This window comes from Aedes aegypti, chromosome 2, assembly GCF_002204515.2.
Source record: "Aedes aegypti strain LVP_AGWG chromosome 2, AaegL5.0 Primary Assembly, whole genome shotgun sequence".
NCBI lineage: Eukaryota > Metazoa > Arthropoda > Insecta > Diptera > Culicidae > Aedes > Aedes aegypti.
Genome location: NC_035108.1, coordinates 220,264,082 through 220,280,722, shown reverse-complemented (window position 1 = coordinate 220,280,722; position 16,641 = coordinate 220,264,082). Strand labels below are relative to the sequence as shown.

The window sequence follows — 16,641 nt, the reverse complement described above, 5'->3', positions numbered from 1 at the left end:
TTTCAGGAGGTGGGAAGTAGCTATTTTCATTGAAAAACATACGAGGAATCAAATGGCGCCATTTTCATTCAGCGCACGCCATCGGAAGTATCTCATTTTGCCCCATTTTCCCCTTTCTGATTTGAAAACTAGAGTTTTTAGGAGTTTATTTGCTTCTGCTGATTAAAATCGATGAATTATATAATTGAAAACCCATCGGCAAACCAAATATGTATATGAAAAATAATATTTTTGGACAAACTTGACCAATGTACCAGTTTACCCCTTTTTCCCCTATAATTTAGTCTTTTTGATAGTTTCAATAAATTCCTCAAAACTGACACTTGATTTACAATTAATAACTCGCAAACCCTTCCATTAAAAGTTTGCGAAATGGACTGAGGGATCGAACTATGCGGACCACGACGAATAGCTCATTTTACCCCTTTTCCCCTAATATTTCTTCATATATGGCAGTTTTACGATACTTCATACTACTGCCGCTAGATTTTCAATTCAAATCGACAAATCCTATTGTAAAACAGTAGTATGTGAAAGCGACATATGCGTGAATCATGGTTTACTAACCATGTTAAATAGCTCATTTTGCCCTTTTCCCCTATAATTAGCTTTATACGAAGGTTTTACTATATTTCTGAATACTGCAGTTAGATATTATACTTTAAACATATAATTTATTTTGTAAAATTGGAAAATTGAAAGATGCATATATCAAGCTTAAGGTAGCACGGTGAATAGCCCATTTTACCCCTTTTCCCCTACACTTCGATACATATGGAAGTTTAACGATATTTTACATTACTGCCGCTAGATTCTCAACTCAAACTATCAAATCCTTTCGCAACACAGTAAGTAAAAGCGACATATACTTATATCCTATTTAACCAGTAAAGGAAAATAGCTCATTTTGACCTTTTCCCCTCATAATCCTTTTAAAATCGAACTGCAGTATTCAGAAAAACTGTAAAACCTTCGTATAAAGCTAATTATAGGGGAAAAGAGGCAAAATGAGCTATTTACCATGGTTCGTAAACCATGATATACGCATATGTTGCTTTTACTTACTGTATTGCGAAAGGATTTGGTAGTTTGAGTTGAAAATCTAGCGGCAGTTATGTGAAATATCGTTAAACTTCCATATGTATCGAAGTGTAGGAGAAAAGGGGGAAAATGGGCTATTCACCATGGTACGCTAAGCTTGATATATGCATCTGTCAAATTCCCATACTATTTTACAAAATAAATTATATGTTTAAAGTTTAAAATCTAACTGCAGTATTCAGAACAATAGTAAATCTTCGTATAAAGCTAATTATAGGGAAAATGGGCAAAATGAGCTATTTACCATGGTTCGTAAATCATGATTCACGCATATGTTGCTTTTACTTACTGTATTGCGAAAGGATTTGGTAGTTTGAGTTGAAAATCTGGCGGCAGTAATATAAAATATCGTAAAACTGCCATATATGAAGAAATATTAGGGGAAAAGGGGTAAAATGAGCGATTTTTCGTGGTCCGCATAGTTCGATATATCCCTTAGTCCATTCCGCAAACTTTTAATGTAAGGGTTTGCGAGTTATTAATTGTAAATCAAGTGTCAGTTTTGAGGAATTTATTGAGACTATCAATATGTCTAAATTATAGGGGAAAAAGGGGTAAACTGGTACATTGGTCAAGTTTGTCCAAAAATATTATTTTCATATACATATTTGGTTTGCCGATGGGTTTTCAATTATATAATTCATCGATTTTAATCAGCAGAAGCAAATAAACTCCTAAAAACTCTAGTTTTCATATCAGAAAGGGGAAAATGGGGCAAAATGAGGCGTGCGCTGAATGAAAATGGCGCCATTCGATTCCTCGCATGTTTTTCAATGAAAATAGCTACTTCCCACCTCCTGAAATCAGCGGCACGAAATAAGTGCGATTTTGGGTTGGTTTTTGCCCACTGTGCAATGTCATGGGTGCCGATCATCACAAAAGGGTCCTGAAGCCCTGTCCCAATTTTATTGCCAAACGCTTAAGTTTAGGCCAAAAATACAGTTTTACTAAATTTTTTTTATGTATTTTGTTTGTTTGAGTCCAAAACAATTGTCTTTATGTTTTTGTAGATTTTGTCACACCCCTTGGCTTAAACTCAAATTTTTGGGTGTATTTTGTTTTCCGTGTCCCTCCCGAAATGTCAGATAGGAACAACCCCAGTGCAAAAACTAAAACCCCTGTGGTGTTTTTGTCGACGTCAAACATGATCTTAAGTGTCAAGGTTCATTTATGGACCCAATTTTTAAATTGAAGTTTAAATGTGATATACCTGTTATTTGAGCGGGGAAAAATGCTAAAGTAGTTACAGTAGCATGGTTTTTCGTGTTATTAAATAAAAACAAGTTTCATTAAATATTTTAGGGCCCTATTGTACTGGTTCATCCCGAAAAGGTAATGCATGTCATTGCACTATACAACCTTTTCCATCTGGAATGCAACGAAATGATTGTCGTTAATACTTTTTAAAATTTGAACGAAAAAAACAATTTCTTATTTTTGAAGATTGAGCCTTAAGCTCCTAATTAAAATTTTAAAACTTCAAGCTTCAATTAGAGTGTCCGTTTCCCGACTATTTTTTCAATAAAGCTTGTATTTGTTGGAAGCGAAGCGACTATGAAACTCCAGTAGTAAAATTAAACTTTACAATGTGTTAACAATTAAAATTAAAATGAAAGATTTTTTTCAAAATAAATAGTTGAAATGAAGCATCAATTACAACAAATTCACTCTATTGAAATTACCAAACAATAGTCAAAGCTTACCTTGGCAGCATATTCAGAACCATTAGACGCACTAACAACTCTATAGTAGGCTTGTATTCAAATCAATTATAATTAAAAAAAAAGAAAATAATTAAATTAATTAACTCATTATGTGTGGTAAATATGGATATATTATGGGTGAAATTATGAAATTATGGGGCACCGGGAACCTACTATAGAATGGTTAGTGCATCTAATGGTTCTGAATATGCTGCCGAATGTATCACCATGAAGTTTGATGCTCATTTGGATATAGCTCCAGATAATATTTACATGGTTGGAAATACAAACAAAAAACTAACCATGTTTTCCGGAACCAGTTGTACGGAAATTGTCATATATCTGAAGATTTTCAACGAATCTTAATGCATCCACCGGCATTCGACTTCCAATTAGATCTAGTTTCTAAGAAAAATGTAATCATCTATACAACATCACACCGCACAAAAATACAAGCGACAAAAAAAATGCCATTTTGACATGACCTCGGAAAATCCGGTACATACAATATGCATGACCAAACAAGTTCCTGAAACTTGACCAAATTTGCCATCGATTGTTTCCATATGCATCGAATTTCATCTATTTTCATAAAGTTATAAGCATTTGAACTCAGGCAAAATTTTGCCTATCTAAACCATTTTGCCTATCGCCTGTATCTACAGTGGGATTTCGTTTTTGGCAACAAAGTCGTAATTTTCAGTTGCCAAAAACGGAACCGTGCCGAAATCGGAATTTTTAATTTCATTTTTCAATTATTGATTTTAAAAACAGCATGAGAATGTTTTAAAAGCACCCTCATGGAACCATACGAAATCCAGACTTTGAAACAGTCCACTCGAAGCAGATTCTTGTAGGTTTGGACTATGCTATGAATCTATAGCCCCATAATGTTTATTGTAACATACGTTCTACATACTTTTATTCGCTTAAATGTCTTCTATGATATAACCTTAACCTTGACCTTAACCTTAACCTTAACCTTAATGAACACAATTTATATTTTATATTTATAAGGTTTAATCACCGCATGACTTTAATATTATGAAAATTTATTGGCTTTTTTCGGCGAATACAATATCAATACTCAGAGTGAAAGGGAGTAAAGAAAGTAATGAAATGACAAGATGAATAGAATCGCAAGCGAGCGACGAGAGAAATGAACAGAAGGTGAAAATTTGTTTTAACATAAATGTAGAATATAATTGGCAAAGAAATCTAACTTTAGTTCGAATAGGATCACTTGGGAAAATTAGAGGTATGCGAGATAAGGCGCGAAAAATCCAATGAGTAACGTCACTTTCGTATCAAAAAAAATGCCAGCGATCGAGATAACTGTTATAAACGCCGAACAATATAGTTAACAGGTCAAGGCGACAAATTTTGCCTGTCTAGTGTTAGCAGTAGCGTAGCTAGGGGGGTGCGGTAGGTGCGGTCCGCACCGGGCCCCGAGTTCATAGGGGCCCCAAATGGTGGTATGAATTTCATTTAATATTATGAATTTGATTTCGTGAAAACTAACACATTATCAAGCAGATAAAAATCCAATTTCAGGTGACCTTGATCGGTTGCAATGTGTAGGGGCCCCATGATCAATAGTGATAGTGATTAGAGTAGCCTTAATATTTATTCACAAATTCATTCTCGGTAAATCGGATTAATTTTGTAGTTCAGCCGGATCTACGTAAATATGCGGGGCCCATGATCGTATCTGGAACGTATTAATTATGAGGTATGCTACGGACAATGCTCTTGAACAAGCCGATTTTCATTTCAATTAAAATTGAAAAAAATCAGTTACCATCTTCGAGACATGGTTTGTACACATCAGAGGCTTGTTCCAGATCTGTTTTTAGAGGCTTAGTATCTATTTTAATGCAAATCTCTCTTTTTAACTAGCCTTTTTTAGTCCTATTTTAACCAAAATTGTCAAAAAGTGACTTTTTTTCCTTATTCTGCTTGCAGTGAATCTTGCTTGAAGAGGTTCTAGGGAGACCTTCAGAGACTAATACGCGATATTTAAACAGATTCTTCAAGAATTTATTTTCAGATTTCTCGAGAAAAAAAATTTGGAGTTCTTCTAGTGATTTCTACAAAGATCTCTTCAGGTATATTTCGGGGATCTCCTTCAGAAATTTATATACTGATCCCAACACCATGTCTTCAAAAATTAAATCTTTCAACCTTGTTTCCAGAGATAGATAGTGGAATTTTTTCGTAATTTGCTCCAGGAAATCCATGAGCAGTACAACGCTATCTTGGTTTTCCCAGTTGTAACTTTAGGAGACTTTCCAAAGTTTCCTTCAGGAGTTCTTTGAAGAAAAAATGAATAATTTCACGGTTCTTAAATAAATTCATTTGAGGATTTTTTCAGGAAAGTTAGTGAGAGTTTCTATGCTAGTTTCTCCAGTTATCCTTTCAAGAATTTTTATATGGATTACTTCAAGGATTCAGTCACATTTACCCTAGGCATTGCTCCTAAAATTACTCGAAGAAATATATTTAGTACTCTTCCAGGAATTCATATCTAAAATTTGACCTGGAATTCCTCATGAAGTTCTTTAAGAAATTTCTTTAAAGATTTCTCAACATTTCATGCGATATTACTCCTGCAGTTCTTTCAAACAATTTTTCGTGTATTTTTTCTAGTAAAATCCTCATGGTTTCTTCAAAAGTTCATCTGAGGTTCCACACCAGCTAATACTACAGTAAATAATCTAGTAATTCCTATCATCTAAGCAATTTTTCTAAAAAAAATCCTTCAAGACTTCCTCAAGAACCTTTTAGTTCACTCAGAGAACTTCGTGGGAATTCATCATAGGTTACTTTCAAACTTAGTCAAGTTCCATCAGATGATTTCATTCTGAAATATCTACCGGGTTCTTTTCAATTCTTTTCTCTATCTCCCGGGGTGTTGAAAAATTTCACCAATAGTTTCTGAAAATTAATCCTTGATCTTTTTTTGGAGATATTTCTTGGAAAATAATTGGTGTTCTTTGAAAACATTTTTGAGAAATTTATCTAGAACTGGTAGAATAATTTCTGAAGGAATCTTTGAAGCTATCTCTGGAGTAATTCCTGAAGGAATTTTCCGGAAGAAATCTGAATAATAATTTTGATGGAAATTCTATAAAATCCATAGAGAAAACAATAGTAAAACCTTGAAGGTGTTGTAATCAGGACCTTGGTAGAAGTGTAAAGAAAACTTAAAATCATTGGGTACAATCTTGGAGTACTTATGATTTTCTAGAAAAAAATTCTGTTAGAAACTTTAAAAAAAATCATGATGAAATCTCTGAAGTAATTTCAATGGTTATGCATGGAAAAAAAAACTGCGTTTAGATATTGAAGGTATCTTAAACGGAATTCAAAGGAAGTTCGTGAAATTTACAAAATGAACTTTTGAAGAAATTTTCGGAGTTCATTTGGGTTTAATTTTGTTTGAAGCAAACTTTGATCAAATGTCTTGATTTTCAAGGCATTTCGTTTATCAAGAATTGCAAAATGAATCCCAACCCAAAAATAAAAATACATTAGGAAATGATCAAATTTTCCAAGAATGCCCAATTCAAGCTGTAAATGAATCACGGATATATCCGTGACAATTCACAATGGCAAAAATCATTAAACTACATCAACAACATATCAATCTAAGTTACATCAGTCATAATTCTACAAAAGTTATTTGTTCATCGATTATTTTAATAGTCGATTTGACATTAGCGCATTACATTTAGACGGCGTTCACCTTAATTTTGGGGGCCCCTAAATAGATCTCCGCACCGGGCCTCAAAAATCTTAGCTATTCCCTCGAGTGTTAGTAGTGACCAACACTACATCTAGCCGTTCAAGACCAGGACGTAAGGCAACGATTTGTTGTTTCGATTGTGTTGTTCACACACATGGCCCTCTGTTAAAACAAATTTTCAACTTCTATTCAATTCTCTCGTCGCTCGCTTGCGATTCTATGCATCTTCTCATTTCATTATTTTCGTTACTCCAGTAGGTATGTAACAAAATTATAATAATTTTTTTTTCAGAATATGATATGCATATCATATTATGATATAATTTTGTTAATCTCCGTTATCCATAAAACATAATAAAACAGAAATATAACATTTCCCTTTCAGATATTTTTTGTTCATTTTTAACATCTTTATAACAAAATAAATAGATAGTTATGCATTTCAGTAATATACAATATTATCGCATATCGAACAGTATTATAATTTTGATACTTTGTATCAAACATTATAACTTGGTTTGATATGTTTTTGACAGAATTAAAACAAATTTTGTTATGTTTATGTTACTATTCATACGCTTTTTGTTATAATTTTAGTTATTTTAACAACATCCTGCATCAAGTTTGTAACAACTTATGTTCGAAAAAAAACTTTTAACATAATAACATATGCTGATATAATTTTGTTACGTACCCTTAGTCGGGATTGTGTTCACCAAAAAAAGCCAATAAATTTTCATAATCATAAAAATGTATATTTATGGACCATGTGAAATCGATAATCGCATTAGTGACCTTTAAGGCCCAAACGCAATGATAGCGGAACGGCAACGGAAAGCGGAACCGATTCGCCAGCATGGACTACAACAAGCTTGTCGACTCAGTGTTAGTTCAATTTCATTCGTTGTCAGCGTCATCCTGACGAACCGGTACCGCATTCCGTTGCCGTTCCGCTATCATTGCGTTTGGGCCTTTATTCAATAACTGGATATTTCCTTAAAACTTTGTGAGGATACAAAACAAAAACAATGAAATGTAATACTGTATTCTTAAGTCTTTGATTAAATTAACGTTAAACATCAGTTTAAGTTTTAGGACCAAGCGTAGAATTTGAAAAAAAAAATCGGTAAGTTAAGAATGGCTCTGAGAAAGTAATGCATCTCATAACGAATAATTGAATGCAGTCAATAGGGCAATCAAAAACAACAAGAAACATAAATGCGGCTTCTTAATTCGTAGAATACACAAATAAGCTGCCGTTTTACGCAAATTTGTATTGCGGTTCATAAGGTTTACATAGAACATGGGACAAGTGGGCGTAGAAGGGCAGTAAGCTTCTTATTATTTTTATTTGAAAAGAGATTTTTTAAAGACGAACCAGTGTGCTTCCAGTGGACGATAAGTCTCCTTTGGAGAAAGTACCACACTAGACAACGTACTAGCATGCATCGCCCAGTGGCATAGTCGAAGTACTTTCCTGGTGAAAAATTTTCCGGGCTGAAGCGAGAATCGAACTCACACTCTTTGAGTATATGCGGCCAAATGCTTTGTAATACTTACCGCACGAAGCTCACAAATTTGTTATTTGAAATTTACAGGACTTTGCAGCATATTGCATATATCTCATCTATACTTCTCAGGATCTCATTTAGTATTCCGATTGGATTTGATATCTTAATATTCCAAAACGATATTGCTGAAAATGTTCAAGTCTCCTATGAAAATATTAAAAATTTTATTATTCTCAGCTTATCACTACGATTTTCACCATTTCTCTGGAAACCTTTTAAGTAATACTCAAAATACCACTTTAAATATACAGTATCACGCTGAGAATTCACAGGATGCCCTCGAAATGTTAAGAGTTTATCAGGAATTACCAGATTTGGCACAATATTCCCAATGCCCAATTACTCATTCTCAAACTCCCGCAAGAAACCCCCCCCCCCAGTGTCCAAAAGGAATCTCCAGACATCCTCAAGGAACCATTGATGCCCCTTGAAACCATGAATCCCCAGAGGATTCTCCAGGGTATAGTTAGGAAACTCATAGACCCGGCTAGTAAAGTACATTTTGATCATTTAATGGGACCCGTATTAAAAACAAATTTTGTATGAAATGTTGAATCGTATAAAAAACAAACATCTTATAGATGTATAACACAATAAATTGTGTTAGTAAACTGTATTATAACTAACGCAATGAAATTCTTTAAAAGGCAAGATGCACAACTTTTTGCTTTATTCGTTTAAATTAATGCGGTGTGTTTTTTGCATACGGAAAGTATGTAATTCTACAAAAATAAGAACAGTGAGCTTAAAAGTGTGAAAAAATTCATTGAAACTCTGTGTGAGTCATAGACTTTTAGTTCCTTTTGTGTCAGTGCTTGTATTTTCAAACGAACAGTTTCCAAATCTGATCTGGTTATTATTAAGTGTATTACCTACTGGCAGACTCAAGTGGGCTGGTTACATAGTATGAATGCCTGAATAAAGAGGTTGGCCTCTTGTTGAGATACTGGTGGACATTGATGAACCCACGAAATGTTTCGAATGCGTGACCAATGACCATTCCGAAGTAAATAAGCGCGTACGTGAGCCCGTAGTAGTTGGTGGGATTTGGGAATATCGAAAACGATGGAGCTCTGGAACGTAGTAGATGACCTATTGTTTAATCGACTTAAGGCTCTCCCAGATCTAAGTGGCTTTTTACGGCGACAGCGACAGACAATCGCCGCGATTTCGCTGATGTTTCGCTGCATGCACTGTTTGATGAGCGCGTCTAAGCTACAGCGACGCGATTACGCAGCGATTCGCGTCGTGTCAGTCAAGATGGTTCCATAGAAGAGTGCTTGCAGCGACACAACAACGAAATCGCGACGATTTTTTGTCGCTGTCGCCGTAAAAAGTCGCGTAGATTTGGGGGAGCCTGTAAGCAAAATACGCGATTCGTATTAAAAAATGTTGCCAAAAACGGATCCATTTTGTTGCCAAAATCGGGGGGCCAAAAACGGAGCTTGCCGTCATCTACTAATTACAAGAATAACGTTTTAAAATTACAAGAATAACGTTTTAAGGATCAGACTGAATGTTAACTATCCAACGAAGATTGCCGTGTTGGTAATTACGACAAGTGCTTAAAAATCGAGGTCTGCGACGAGTTGCACATTTTGATGCTATTTTGTAGAAGACCACTTGAGGGTATCTGGCATCATATCGGGATGCATTCACCATTATTTTGCAATTTTTGTGTGGTGATTCATTTTGCAACTCAAAACAGTTGCGTAATGGAAAAGCGTTGCGTAATATTCATTACACAAATGATTCGGATTTCAAAAATTCAAAGATTTAAAAAAAAAAATCCGGCATTCATGAACTAAATATTGTTATCAATTTTACTTTCAGCGATATCTGCCATACCAAAAATCGTCTGCGAGACTATACATGCCTTGGAACTGCAGGATGAAACACCATCTTGGAAGATTATGGATAACAAGGGACGTGTCACCGTTGTTTTACACTGGGATCAAAGACAGGGCGGTCAAGGAGGAGGCCAAGGAAGCAGCAGTAGTGGACTCGGTGGTGGAGGAATACTGAGTAATGGTCCTAGTTCAGAAAAGTTTTCACCGTCGAAGAAAAGCCTATCTACCCAAAATTCATTGGACAAAGGATCGGTGTCCAGTCAACAACGATACCCCAGTCCTCAGATAACGGTAATCAATCATGATGATCCACAGTCTGCCATTTACCATTCAGCAAGGCGACTGTCGAAACAGGGTGGGTCATTTGACAGCGCTGTGGGAGCTGTGCATATTCATACTCCTGAGTGTGCACACCATGCTCACACACCTACGAGAGCAGGAAGTCCAGGAGCAACCGAATGTGACTTCCACTGTTGTGCACTGCACGAAGAAGGACGTAAAATCGCAGTTCATAAAAATGTGGCTACATCTCCCATACAGGATGGATCTGTTAGTCCACAACCGCCACCCAGCAGCCTTTCGGACTCCAGACGGACGTCGGCCTCAAAAGGGCATGTACGATTCTTGGACATCGGCCCTGAGCGGGACAGTTCTGAAAGTGAAACAGAAAACACCGTCATGGAGGACGAAACTGTCACGTCGGAAAAGTTTCTTCTACTGATCGATCAACTTTCGGTAGACCAGAAACGGCATCTTAGTATAAAAGATATTGGAATCATCCTCGAACGACTAAGTTCAAAAATCCTAGACGTAGAACGGTTAGATCGCGAAAGTGAATCTGACGATTGCTACAACTGGACGATCAAAGCAACGATTCGTGGTGATGCGTTACGTGAGTTAGGTGTAATATATAATGGTAATTACTACGCAATATCGGAACATCCTGGTTACAAAGAAGAAAACGAAGAAAATGGTGAAGACGTGGAAGAAGAAGACGAAGATCGGTTATAAGAATAAATCGAATGATTGCAGTAGCGGTAGTAAACTGCATACAATAAATCGAATTGGATTGAAATGCTAGTAAGAGCAGACAGAAAATTCAGAATAAAGTCAGCAGCACGTGCAAAAAAATGGTTGAAATCGAATCACGTGTGCAAGACGAGTGTGGATCCGGAGTATTGTTAGGGCGTGTGATGCCACAATCAGTGCCATTTCGAGCCACGTGTTGAACAGTGAAATGGAACCGGAAAGCGAAAGCCACTCTCTCGAAAACACAAATGCTGCCATTAAAACAAAAAAAATCGTTTAAAATAAATACATTAATTTGTGGAGGTTATTGCTAATAAATAACGAAATATCTGAAACCTAAATAAAACATGGAAACGCACATCATTGTAACCGTTACATAAAAATGAAGCAATTAATAGAAATCAATCTAATACAGCAGGCTAAATAGAAGCCTGTGACGACAATGGAAAATGCACCGAAATAAAAACGGACAGTGACGAGACACACAAACAAGAACGTTCGAAATTCAAAGTAAGGCAAAATGTGGACAAAATTTTAAGAAGCAAACAGTAATGCATACCTTAGGCATCAGTCGTGTCTAATTTCATGATAGAGTTAGTAGGTAAAACAAAATGTGGGATACGATTGCCATGAACTACAATAACGGGGCAAAACCTTGTAATCAACAATAATGGTAAAATAGTAATACTGTAATTACGGAGCTAATGTAACCTACAAAAAAAGTAAAGGCAAAAACCAAAACCAGATAAACACGTCAAACTGCAGTCGTATCGCCAAAAAAAAAACTAGAATTTAAATCAAAACAAAATAATAATATATATTATATTATTAACAAATTATGTATTTAAATACGTCATTTCTGTAGAAATGATCCACTTTTTACTAAGAACAAAGGAAGACATGAAACCATAGTTATGTATCAAATGATTATCAATTAAGTAAATGTATTTGTACACTTGCACATATAGCTGTGTATACGTATGGATTCCTGCATGTACGTGTGTATATTTGTATGTGTAGATGTGTATGTGTGTGGATGTGGGCAGACGTAGTGTTTGCGCCACAGAGTATTAAGCACATATTGTGAGAGAAATCTGGCTTCAATCGATTCTCTCGTCATTTATGTTGCTTTTCCCCCTCTGGATCAAGCAAATCACACGTAATGGTCTAATCTCGCACCATCTATAACTAAAATAGTAAAAAAGCAACAAACATTAACAACTCACACTTATTCTGGCACTAAACATACTACTACTACCGGTGAAAATCACTAAAGACGTTTTAACGCATACGTAGACACACAACAACTATTTAACCGCTAGTAGAAGGTACGCAACAACAACCAACCAACAACAAAACTAAAACAAGTCTATTAAACGAAAATCACCACGAAAGCATCCGTTATACACACTAGATGGTCTCTTAGCGAATAATGATGTGTGTACTTACTTAGTCACATTCATACACGAACACACATTCACATATTCACACAGTCCATTCGCGCAAAGGCAAACGCCGTATTCCTATCCATGTTCACACACAAACACACGCGTATGCATCATTACGCGTATAAAGGGAAAAAAACATCATGGGCTGTTCTTACAATCGCATAGAAAATCCGTACAGAGATTAGCGCATACACAGTAAATCCTAGCGACGTTAAGGAGAAAAAGATGTGTTGATTCCTCGAGTTCAGTTCTCACGTGAAAGAATATTGTACTTCTCAGTTACGAATTGAGTGTTGAAGGGAGATTTATCAGTTACCGCCAAGTAAACTAATTGATAGTACAGCGTAACTTTTTTCTAAAGTGACATTACGAAACTGATATTAGCGTGCGAATCGTGTCAACTCTCCATTGGTTAGATTTAGATCTTAGATTTATAAACAACAATCTGTGTTCATTTGAATCCATAGGAAAGAAATGTAAAACGAATGCCAACTCAAAAAGAACAAAAAGTTGCCAAACAAAAAGGATGGTTTATATCAACATGCACGCCAAAACATGTGCCAAAAATGGTGATGGGAAACGAAAAGAAACTCTACGTGTACTGCCACTGGCACCACGCCTAGCTCGTCATTCTGTTAGGATACTTAAATTCCTATTACTATTATTATTTCAATCAAGACGGAACATAAAGAACCGCGTATAACAAATAGATTGCAACGATGTAGGTATTCGACGGGAAATGAAAGAGAGAAACAATCAATCAATATGTGCTAAACTATGATCTGGATATTTTTTGTTTCCTTAAAACTTGAGAACTTCTTTAAAAATTAAAAAAAATATCTGAAATTCGTCGCGACTTTAAAAACTAGAAAACTTATTTTTTTTATCTTGTTTCCATGTTTTGACTCAGATTTAAATTTTAATAGTTTTCATTGAACAATCATTCAGAGCAATTAAAAAACCAAATGAATGCACTAGCGGAACTGCTCATTCAGACATGCGTCAGCAATGTATTTTTAGGAATCAAACGACAAAAGAAAGAAAAATCTTGACAAACGAGAGCAGTAGGTTAACCAGATTAATATATTGTAATCAAAACCCAAATTGTAATGAACCCGTGAATGGATGCGTTACTTTGTTAATCCACGTACATAGGACAGAGCAAGAAAAGTTTTAAAGAAATATGTGAAACAAAGGAGAAATGAAAATAAACCGGTGAGAGAATTGAATTATTTTATACAAACAAAAGAAACACACGAGAAAGAATCTCCTAGTAAGCAAACCCTTACTCAGCACACGGCAAAGGAATCCCTGCTTCCTTGTACTAACTCATGAGTGATTTTCTGCACATATTCGTTGGCTGACGTAATCTCGGAATAATATGACTGTGCAATAGTTATCATTTTATCGGTTGTTCGTCTCTTATCGTTAAGCATTTGCCACTAATTTTCCCTAAACAATCATGAATCAAGAATGAGAAACTGTTTTTATTTTGCTAAAGTCAAACTCTAAAGAAATGGTAAAACGACTAATACTGCAAGTGAAACCTATATATTTTGTATACATATTTCTATGAACAAATGATTTGTTTATTTGTATGTCAGGTTACTACTTCATCTATATTTTGTAATCGAAGGATAGTAACGCAGACTAAAACTAATAATAAGTAACATTAGAAACCAATAGTTTTAACTGTTTCTCAAAGAGAGCCAAGTAAAGCGAACTTAAAACTGAAACCCGAAGTAAAACAAAATCATAGAATCGGAAAAAGATAAACAAAACTGTGGAAATCAACTTATCAATCAACCAAAAATGCATGGACACAGGCCACAATGAAATGAAATATTGAAACAAAATCTCTTCGATTAACCAAACTCCCAATGCACTGATGTTATGTTCTACTGTCGCTTTTCGATTGAAGCAAAATGTTATGATGAAGTTCTTCCCACACAATGAATCAACCACGCCTTTCTTCACTTCCATTCTGCGTTACCTTATAAAATTGGGGCGTGGAAAAATATTCACCAACGTCAGCAAGCAGCTCAAATAAAATGTTCGTTCACAATCCCGTTACGATGATGGACAAGAATATCAACCTTGCGCACCATAAAGCTACCAGTAATCGCAGGTCACATCTGGTGGCCACGATTATCCGTTCGAGAGTGTTATCGTAGTCATGAGAAATTAAATGAGTATTAGTTTACATAAATATCTGACACTGCCCTAAGCCCTGAAAAAAAAAAACATTAGTGAAATCAAGTACTAACAAATCACACGAAAACGAAATGTGCGCATGTTTTATGAATATTGAGAAAACTAACAACATCAAGTCGTAAACATTAAACAAGAAAAATCATAGTGAAGGGCCGACAATCCTTCAAATTAATTAAATGAAATAAAACAAACTAAAAATTATAATACTAACGATATCGGTAAATATTTTTTTAAATAAATAGTAACGAAGAAAAAGAAGAGAGAATACATAAGTCGATCAAAAAAGATGTGCGATTATCGATTTAAATTAGCCAAACAAAAAAGTGAAACATTGATCAAGGTCGAATTCTTTAATATCTAGAATTATTAACCTAATTATTCAAGTAAAATGAGAAAATAAAACTAAATAAACGGGTTTTGAATATAATTCAACAAAAAAATAGAACAAAAAGAGCAAAATCGACGAATAGACAAATGAAGAAAAGGAATAAGAAAAATTTGTTCAAACGACAAGATGATGGCAGAAAACATGCAAAAAATATATGGAAATATATTTAACAAAAATACAACCTAATGTTTTGTATAGAATATTTCTGTTATATTATGTATAAATTATTTAAAATAAATAAACTTAATCGCTTAAGAAAAGTTTAAAATAAAATTATAACACAGGTTGTTTAAATTAAAACATTCTTTTATTCTTTTGACAAAATCATAATTGATTCTTGGGCAAGTGCTTTGCAGATTTCATCCAACACTTTACAAGTATGAAGTAAAACATGGACATATGTATTAGAGATGGGCAAAACGGCTCATTTCAGTGAACGGATCCGATCCGAATCATTCATTGTAGTGTACCGGATCTTTCGAACGAAAAAAAAAAGAGCGGTTCACTCGCTTTTGCTTACCTTTCATATCTTTTGCTCTCTCATTCTTTCCCAGAAACTCACGATATACTTCAAGTGGCTACATTTTTCTTTATCTTTCGTCTGTCTGTGTGCGAGAAGCCGGGGCAAATTAGTTGTTAGGTTGTGTATGCTGAGAGTGCGGAGCTGCAACAAATTGTGTTTGCGTGGCGTGCAAAGCAAGCGTTGTAATAAAGCCGGAAAACAAACGAAATAGAATAGAAGAAAAGAATCAGTTACTTTTTTTTTTTGGGCACATTTTGTCTGATCCGTGCTGATCTAATGAACCGGCTCTCGCCAAAAAGGAGCCACGCATCACTCAGTCCTCTGAGTGATCCGTCTTTTGAACGGCTCCAAAGATTTTTGCCCATCTCTACATTCAACTACAGTCAAATCTCTTTTACTCGGTTTTGACGGGACCATCAAGTAACAGAGGTATTGAACCAAATGTATATCACTAGATCAGTCCAACCAAAAGTGTTCTTTTTTTTGTCGGTGCGGTTCCCTTGTTTCTCCATTTGCGCGTGAATTGTTGGGCAGTGGGGTTTTGTGTGGTCCTTTGATTGTGTTCCATGTTCCAATGGAGCGAGTGATGGAATCAAGGTCAAGCGTGTCCGGTTCACGTTGTGCGAGTGCAAAAAGATGTTTGTGTTAAGTCGAGGATGGATTACCAACTGGTGAGATCGTTTCATGCTTATGATTGCCCATATATATCGAGGCAACCTTACGTTTGTAGTATATTTCAAACGAACTACTGGAAGTAAAATGAACACCCTAAGCAATTTTCATGTTTCTATATCGCTCATAATTGAAAAAGGATGTTTATGCAACGTAACAAGTTTAAATACTGAGATGAAAATAGAATTTTATCCACATTATTTTAATTTTGAAAATTTCTTTCCACAGAGTCACTAGACTCTTCATCTAGCTGGCGTACGAGAGGTCCGCCAATTTGAGAAAACCGAAAGGACCACTCTTAAGTTTTATCGAAAACTAACGATCAGTGACACAAAATTGGAATTCTAACGATGGGTGCCGATGGCGGCCTGGTTTCAACGAGAATTGCTCTAAT

At 35.4% G+C, this 16,641-nt stretch overlaps 1 protein-coding gene across 2 annotated transcripts in view; it reads left to right on the top strand.

Annotated features, from left to right (window-relative positions):
• LOC5567711 overlaps positions 1-15,028 on the top strand; it is a 68,068-nt gene extending 53,040 nt beyond the window's left edge. For both annotated transcript variants that reach the window (XM_001651827.2, XM_021844065.1), the window contains one exon: positions 9,957-15,028. In XM_001651827.2, the coding sequence (XP_001651877.2) occupies positions 9,957-10,984 (1,028 nt within the window). In that variant the 3' untranslated portion in view covers positions 10,985-15,028. The remainder of the gene's footprint in view (positions 1-9,956) is intronic.
• Positions 15,029-16,641: the final 1,613 nt, after the last annotated feature.